This window comes from Amblyomma americanum, chromosome 5, assembly GCF_052857255.1.
Source record: "Amblyomma americanum isolate KBUSLIRL-KWMA chromosome 5, ASM5285725v1, whole genome shotgun sequence".
NCBI lineage: Eukaryota > Metazoa > Arthropoda > Arachnida > Ixodida > Ixodidae > Amblyomma > Amblyomma americanum.
In genome coordinates this window covers 186,062,293-186,071,305 of record NC_135501.1, presented here as the reverse complement: position 1 = coordinate 186,071,305, position 9,013 = coordinate 186,062,293, and the positions used below count along the sequence as shown (strand labels likewise).

General features: G+C 46.7%; 1 protein-coding gene across 1 annotated transcript; it reads right to left on the bottom strand.

Annotated features, from left to right (window-relative positions):
* Window positions 1-2,847: 2,847 nt before the first annotated feature.
* LOC144133192 (distal membrane arm assembly component 2) lies at window positions 2,848-8,526 on the bottom strand. The gene is made up of 4 exons (XM_077666083.1): window positions 7,913-8,526; window positions 7,193-7,413; window positions 5,481-5,643; window positions 2,848-3,208 (listed from the first exon to the last, which is right to left on the bottom strand). Exons 1-4 carry the CDS (start codon window positions 8,227-8,229, stop codon window positions 2,932-2,934), a joined length of 978 nt encoding a protein of 325 aa, XP_077522209.1. The 5' UTR covers window positions 8,230-8,526; the 3' UTR covers window positions 2,848-2,931.
* Between the last annotated feature and the right edge of the window lie 487 nt (window positions 8,527-9,013).

The following is a 9,013-nucleotide window of genomic DNA, read 5'->3' as shown; positions in this document are numbered from 1 at the left end:
TATATTGAATAATTTCTAAGCACTGTAAAGCTACAATGTGGATGTATAGGAATATGTACAGCTACAGTCGAGTCCACTTAAAACAATGTTCAAGTGCCACGAGAATTCCATTGTTATAACCGACAATTGTTATAAACGGGTTGCATGAAAAAAAGCATAAGAACTGCAAAGAGGGGTCACGGACGGCAAGTGACATGCGAGCTCTGCCAAGGCATCGTTTTGGTGGCACCGAAAGGGGCATTGTAAAAAATACGAGAAGGTTGCTGCGGCTGCCTCTCAGCTTGAAAAATCCCTTAGTGTCCGAAAAAAACAACAAAGAAAACATGAAAACTTGAAAGCATTTAAATAGGGCAAAATAGCTTGCACTTCTCACATCTTTGCAGAAACAAACCCGTAATCGGTGAGTTTCGACTGCTTCGCGGCAATCTTGCTGACATCATTCTGGAGGGCATCCAAATGTTGGACATGTCTGAGTGAAAGGTTTTTTGCAAAAATGAAGTCCCGCAGGGACTCGATCATTCTTGAGGCCTCCTGATGAGAGGCAACTTGTACAGGCTCCAGTTCATCTTCGCCATCGCTGCTGTCATCGTCTTCCGCGCCGGTGACTGCTGCAACGGTCGCCTCGTCAGTCGATTCTTCGTTTGTGGTGACTGCATCATCGGCGTGCAAGAATTCTTCAAGCCCTTCCGCGTCGCCGAAGACCAAAGTTCTGTAATCGCTCCATCGGCAGGAGCTTCGCGACACTCTGCGTCAATGATATCCCCGGCGAAGCCCGCTTTTCAGAAGCAATTCATGACAGTGGAGGAGCTGACTTCTGCCCATGCCCCAAAAATGAATTGAACAGCCATCCAGGAGCGAAATCTTAAAGTCTGGAGCGGGTGGGCATTCACGCACAGCAATGTCCAGGTTAAGAGCAAGCCTGCTCAACACATGCCGGCGATACAATGTCTTGAAGCACGCAATCACGCCTGCGTCCATGGGCTGCAAGCCTGCAGTCGTGTTCGGCGGCAAGAAGAAAATTTTCACATGTGACAGCTTCTGGGCAGTCTGGTGTGCAGTACAGTTATCAAGGACCAACGCCACCTTCTTGCCTTCATGCTGCATCCGCTGATTGAACTCGCACGGCCACTCACAGAAAAGTTCACGCGTCATCCACGCTTTCTTATTATGACGGTAACGAACTGGAATCCTCGCAGCACCACGGAAACAGCGGGGATTGCTAGATTTTCCAATTACGAAGGCGGGGCACTTGTCGCTGCCGTCCATATTCGCACAGAGGAAAACGGTCACCCGCAGTTTGCTCTGCTTGCCGCCCATACAGGGATTGCCTTTGAGTGCATGTGTCTTCGACGGAAGCATTTGGAAGAATAGCCCGGTCTCATCACCATTGTACAAGTCCCGGTCTGCATATGCTTTGCGAATGTACGGCAGTGTCTTTTCCAACCACTTCCGTCTAGCGTAGACATCGAGCGACCCTGCCTCGCCCACGGCTACCTTGTAGACGATTCCGTGCCTCTCCTTGAAGCGCTGAATCCAGCCACCACCAGGATGGAAATCGGTGTTTTGAAGGAGATATGCAAAGTGCTTCGCCTTCACTAAAATCGGGCCGCTAATTGGCAAGTTCATGGCACGTGCGCTAAGGAACCACTGATACAGTGCTTCCTCCACGTCTTTGTAGGCACCATGCCGAATCCTCTTCCGGCCGTCCTCCATAGCATGGCCAGCACTAGCATGGCATTCGTTTTCAGTCATCTTGAGCGCGTTGCGGATAATGGTTAAAACTGTCGGCTGTGACAGGCCGTACTTGCGTACTAAGTTGCACACTTTTTCACCACCTCGGTGCTCCCTCAAAATGTTCCGCTTCGTTTCCAAAGATATTGCTGCTCGCTTTCTCTTCTGCGGCAGTTGATCCGGTAGAGCCACGCTGGCCGCGCTTCCTGAAGGAGAATCGTCCATTGTTGAACTCTGGGGAGGAATTCGATGGGCTTGCAGAACCAGCAGGGCCGAGGCCGGTGATGGCAGATGATAAAAACCACGCTGGCAACGCACGTGCTTTGACGCTGTACACTGCCCTCGGAACATGTGCAGCTCGTGAAGCAGGAGCCAAAGAAAGTGGGAAAGATGGGGCAGCCCACGCTGAAATGCCGTGACGTGTTTTCAACGGGCGGCGCACCCTCAGAATGGACTGCTCCCCGCGCGGATACAAAAGCAACAAAAGGAAGCACCTCCCTACCCTCTCCACCTCTGCCCAGAGGAAAGTGCCCATCTTTTGTCCTCCTCCGAGTCATACAAGCTTCTCCGGCTCACCCCATGCGCCTCGCCTCGTATGCGTCGTCACGTGATCTTTTCGCAGCCGCTGTGGCCGCTGTGTGGGCGGCTCCGCATACGCGCGCGTTTTTTGCGCCGTAAGCGTAGTTTGGCTGGCGTGGTAGCTGCGTTTGCGAGTTTTTTTCTTTGAGGGTTGGCTCCAAATGACTACATTTAATTGTTATAACCGACAATCTAGTATGATAGCATTGTTATAAGCGGTTAATTTTACCATAGAACACATTGCAAAGGTGACGGTGCTGCGGCTGTCCATTGCGATATCCGATATATTGTTAAGTGGTAATGTTATAAGTGGGTTTGACTGTATATCAAACTAAAATTAACAGTCACATCCGATAGATGTAACTTTGAGCAATACCGGGTGACTCAAGAAGCTGGCTATCCCTCAACGCACCTCAGAAGGTTTTGGCATGGTGTTCATTGCGATAAGACAATGCGACATGTGCCGACTTTATGCAAAACGGCAACCAAGAAGCTTTTAACATTCTACAGGCGAGGTTAAACAACAAGCTACAACAGTTTCAATTGGAACATTTTATTTTCAATCCAAATTCTAGTATATTTACACTGCTGCTCCAAACTTGTACGAGTACAGTATGCCTTCTACACGTGCTGCTCTGCGCCTCTCTTCCCAGGTTCTTCGGAATCATCTTCCATCTTGTCTGATGATGTAAATGGCCCTGCTTGCAGCTCTTCACCTTCCTGCTGCTTAGGCTTACTGGAAGACTGCTCTTCTGCCTGCTTGGACGGACGAGCAGCAGTTTCGTAGTAGTTGACGCCAAGCACTCGGCAGCCAGGAATGGCCTCCTCCAGCATCAAAGCAACCAACTTGAGGTGTTGGATGTGAGAGAGATGACCCAGAGTTATGGTCTTCAACTTCCTGCGTGCAACATGAACATTCCACGTTCATGGCCAAGAACCACATGCTACAGAACACTTAGTTTCGGTGGATAACCAAGCGCTTTTCATAGATGCTGGACCATTAGTACAAAAACTCCCTCGTAGCTCTGCCTGAATCCACTAATTTAAAAGGGTCTTGAGACACCTCTTTGTCAATCACAAGAGATTCCCTCGAATGGACCGTTTTCATAACTGCTAAGCTGGCTTCGCCTGTAATGCTGCATGTCCGACTAATCAAGGAACAGCAAATTTCGAAAAAAAGAATACGTAGGTGTAGTTTATGCATTTTCTGAAAGATTTTTTAAACAGAATATACCACTGTGATTCCCAGGACAATAGCACATGCAGTAGCATGCACATTCAATGCATATCCAGCACTTTATCCTCATCTTATCGATGGCTAGCAGCGCCATATTTAAACACCAACTTTGGGGTGTTTTTTTAACAATCTGAGTTGAAAATTACATCGTATCCCTTAAGAGTTCCCTCACTCTGCTACAAAGAACTGCTTTTCAAAAAGCAAAAACCAGGAAACCGAAAAAGGGTGTTTCGACCGAATGATGACGTCATGACAGACCATCCTATGACGTCACAGGTGCTGTCGCAAAACCTATTGTGCGCATGTAGACTGGCCCAAATGGCGACTGTAAGTGAGAGCTTCGGTCATTATTTGTCTGAAATGACCAAAAGCCAGTTCAAAATTTTGTCTTCCAGCAAATGCAGAATGAACATCAATGGCGTGTGTTCAGCGACATTACACATGCAAGGTTGTCCATAGAAATCTCCCCGATTGAAGCCATGAAATGGGAAATTTTAAAATTGGTTTGCACTGCTACAAAAAACTGTCCTGCTGCAAAGTTTAGCACAAAGGACCAGAAAACTGTGAAAAATGTACTGTGAAAGTTTAAGTAAAATCGGAGAAGGCAGAAAAAATGCTGCCGTCGGCCTTTTGAGGTGAAGAGGAATGTCGAGAAGCCTCGCAAGCAATAACTGCTAAGAAAATTTCTTCCCAAATGCCATACAAGGTCGGAGAAATCACTTTCCCTCAAATCCAATCTTTCCTTTTACAGTGCAGCTGCTAAGCATCCACTCTTGGCTTTAATTTTGCCTTGCGCTCCTTGTATGAGGGTGAGGAGGGTAGGACAGCAGCGTAGAAGAGAGGGATAGTGGTTTTGATCGAGCCACATTTAGGTAGCAGCTTGTGTGATTGGCCCCCTGTCTCTCATACGTGCACAACCGCACAGATGCTTTTTGAGAAGTGTTGTGCTGTGTGAGGTGTACCACGTGTTTAAGGGAAGCTGACCACTAACTTTTAAAAATGGGCTTTTTTAAGCAAAGGGATTGCTTTTGCCTCACAGTAATATCAGCATTGTCGGACATCAGAAAAAAGGTAAATCATGTTAACTAGTATCTGGTTAACTAAATTCTAATAGTTAACTTTTTAAATATTACAGATAGGCACCTGGTTACAATTACCAGATAATTGTATATGGCTATTAGCAATAGCCATTTCAATTTTTTGAAATTTCAAAAATGCGATTACCCTCAAAGCTATGGCCCTCCAAATCTTGGCAACTTCACGTGCAATTAAAAAAATTTCACACATACATGTCACTCCATGACGCAAGTGTCACGTGACCACCATTGTCCTGCCCATGCTGTGGTGCTCTCCGCTTGCCCGCTGCCTCCAGCCTCTCTAGGTAAGCCAGGCAGATATCACATGAAGCATGCGCCATGGAGTGACGTGCACAGGTGGATGTCTCCTCATGTGCACCGCTGGCACATGATTTTTGAATCGCACATGAAATTGCCGAAATTTGCTCAGCCGCAGCATTGAGGGTAATCACATTTTTGAAACTATAAAAACTGAAATGGCTATTATTAATGACCAGCTACGGATCTCTCATTGCAACCAGGTACCTATCTGTTAACAGTTAAAAAGTTATTAAATAGCTAACTTAGAAAGATAACTATTACAATTTAATTCACTAGTTTACTAAACATGATTCACCTCATTTATTTTATAACATCCACCAACACTGGTATTACTATGCCGCAAAACTCACCCTTTTGCTTTGTAAAGCCTATTTTTAAATGTTAGTAGCAGGCTTCCATGAAACATATGGTATATGTGTGTATAAAAAATGCCTTAGTGTGAGCTCGAAAGCTCAGAGCTCACCTCCACAGCTGCACTGAATTTCACATTGCTGAGTATTGTAATAATTCTGCAATTTTTTTTTTTGTAAGCTCACCTTAACCTGTAGAGTGCAGCCAAGCCATGCTCTGTGATCTGGGGGCAACCTGACAGATCCAGGTGCTCCAGGGTCTCTCTGAACTGGCTCAACCTGTCTAGAAACCAGTCGTCGACATTTGGATTCCCAGCCAGCTTCAGTGACTTCAGACCCTCGAGACAGGCTGGGTATACAAGGAGGAAACAGAATGGTCAGTGCACAAGCTGAATACCTGGGCCACACTTCCAGAAAGAAAAACTATAAACGGTCAATGTCATTAGCATGTTCGCTGTGGTAGTGATTTTTGGAGCCCTAACCCGTTTGTGTTTTGGTCCACCAGTGAGCCACCCTTAAATTTTCTTTGGTGCAGTGTGACCCACCAGTGAATTACAGGCAATGGGAGCTTCTTTGAACCGTGAACAGGCGGCAGCAGTGACCTGGCATGCGTGCTTTTCGCGGGCTCTGTGAATAATATAATCTCTTCCTCGGCTTCATCGCGTGGCCCAGAATTCGTGGCCACAGAGCATGAACAAATACCGCGACGCATTGGTAATGTAAGGCACACTGAATCGTGTTGAGGTATTGGATGCTGCTACTTCTAGGGTCAGTTTAAATTTTTTTGATAGCGTTGCCTCTGGGCATAAGGGGAGTTGGGTAGAAAAGAGAAAGAAAGGAAAAGAGTGGGTGGGTTAGTAACATCACACACACAAGACTCCTTACAATGGATGTCCCAAATTTTATACACGTTGGTTAGCACACCGCCCCAGTGCTGCCAAATTGCTAATTTCACCACTACTTGTTGTGCCACCATCCTGCGACTCCAAAACTGTGTGCTGAAAAAATTTGTGCTCTATAGCATTGTGTTACTTGCCTACATTTTCAAGACTGGAGTTGGGCATAATATTAAATCTTTGTTCAAGCTGCACTTCAAACGACATTATCATCTTTACTGACTGATTGCATAGCAGATGGCAAATGTGTCACAGCCTCGGGCAATGATGCCAACCAGAGCGATTACTACCATTAAATATTTCCGGCCAGTGCCGTGCATATGATGTTAGAACTTGAGTAAAACACTTAATGTCATATCTGCATTAGAACATGGTAATATATTGAGAAATACAAACTTCAGTTTGTCCTCAGTGTTCCTTTAAGTGTGACTAAACTAAGCTCTTGCATGCCTTACTGGATGTCGCTGAAGAAGCAGATGAGAAAAAATTCTGCTTTCTCTATCGAGACAATATCCATGCTCACTAAAGCACTCTTCTTCACCTTCTGCCTGGGCTCATCTAAGATAGGACATTCAACATACTAAGTTACACTGCTTCCACATCATTTCCATGACACAGCAATGAACGCTGCAACCTTTTCATACCACAGCATACCATACAGCAGCAGTTCATTGCCACAGCCATAGGCGTGCCCAGAGGGGATGCGATGGGGGCAGTGGGCCCCCTAATAGACACGGGGTGCCCAGAGGGGATGCGATGGGGGCAGTGGGCCCCCTAATAGACACGGGGGAGGGGGGGTGCAGATTTCGTCTCATATTGCTCCCTACTACCCAGATGACATGAATGGGCGTTACCATGAACTTTGGCCCTGCCATTCTGGAAAGACCTGTGCACATCTATGGCCATGGAAACGGATAGCAAGTACAACGCACTACTTTTATCTCTCGCCAGACATTCAACAGTGCACCATTGTGAGCTTCATTCCAGAATTCTCGCACTCACTGAGGTTGTTGAGGCCCTCGTAGTAAAGCTCAGTGTTTGTAGCATCGATGGCTTCAAGGAGCCAGCCCGGCTCGTGCTTCACTGGAAGGCCTGTGTCCCCGTCCTTGGTCTTCTTGAACCACTGGTCCTTGCCACGGAACTTGACAAGCGCTCCTCGGAAGAGAAGGAACGATGCGGCTGCCAGATCTGGGCCCAGGATGCCATGGCGCTCTGCAATGAACCTGACGAGGATTCATAAACACGTGTGCAGCTGTGTGATCCTAAATGGTTCGGAAGGCTGTGAGCTCCATTTTCGAAAAAGACGGCTTTCGAAGGGTTCTTTATACCATAAATATAGAGACCCGATTATGTACGAGCAGGTCACAGGTGAAAGACTAAGCCTGTGAAGTCACACAACAAACAAAGTAGAATGATGCACTTTTCGACACTGCAGTTCACAGAATTTTCACTTCAGACACGTCACAGTGACGCACAGATTCCGGGCGTGCAAGGGACAAGTGCGGTTATTAAGTGGAACAATTTTCCTGCCCAGATACAAGTAGCTAATTGCATATTTTCCCCACTCTCTAACCAGTTCAACTACATCAGTGCTCAAGCGAATGACGAAAGTACCATTTTAACGGTTCTTTTAGCTGTTCTGATGGATGCTCGGTAGCAGTAGCGACACTAAGCACAAATTCGTCCACAGCACACGTAGACGGGAACTTCCGTGATACGTACATCTGGCTCGCGAGCCGATTCTTCTTCTCTCTGTACAGCTTGCGCTCGAAGGCAGCTTCCCTGGAGAAGTAGGTAGGCATCTTGTGCAGGCCGGCCACAAAGTCAATGCCGAGTCCCTTGAACATGGACCCCGCTTTCTCCAGCACGTTAGGCTGTGAATCGATGGCCACGTAGTCATCGCTCTTGTAGACGACCCTTTCCTTTTTCTTTTTCTTGCGCTCCCATTCACTGGTCACGTAGCGGGTGCTTCGCAGCAATGGGCTTCCGTTTTTCGCTTTGGTAGTCAGACCCAGCACGTGAGGCATGCGTCGCAGCATTGCTGGGTGTGGACGTCCCGAAGGCAGAGTGGCGATTCAGTTCCTCCAAACAAACCGGTCGGGTGCACCGACAAATCGGGACAGCGGCACGCTTGGTAAACAGCACTGGCGTCACAAATGCTTGCAGACTTTCACCGCAGTTCAAACGTCGCAGAAACGGCGGGCCTCCTGTGCAAGATATGCGGCTTTAGCGCGCCCAGTTCAGCAATAACTGGACTCCCTGACCGCAAGCGGCATCCAAGTTGTTACGACCGTGTCACATTGCAATGCTCATGGCTAAAATAACACACTGGACTCGGACGTCGAAATAAGCGTAGAGCTATCCTACAAGCTGTTTTGGCTTGGCTTGGCATGACATTCACTCTTTCAAAAATATTTATACTTATTATGCAAACCAGTTAATTCTACTAAAAATAAATTGTAACAAGAAATTTGAATATTATAAAAATAACATCAGCTCTAAATATTTTTGTTGTAGTGCAGGAATTTGTGGTTATGACGACAACAAAAAAGGCAAAACAATCAGGTTCTTTTCATTCCCCGCACTAGAGATTTTTGCAGTAGTGTGAAAATTCTAGGCAACGCAAAATAAATGGTACTCGAGGCACTGAACGGGTTTTGAAAACGTGTTCATGTCCGATAGGAGAGACTGACTTCTGCGTCGTTGTATTGTGCGCGAAGAAATCGACTAAATTTGATCAACTACGCGCTTGTACACGCACTAAAGCGCAGTGGTTTCAGCGCTAATCTCAATAAAGGCGTCCAATCCCCAAAGGACACGAGT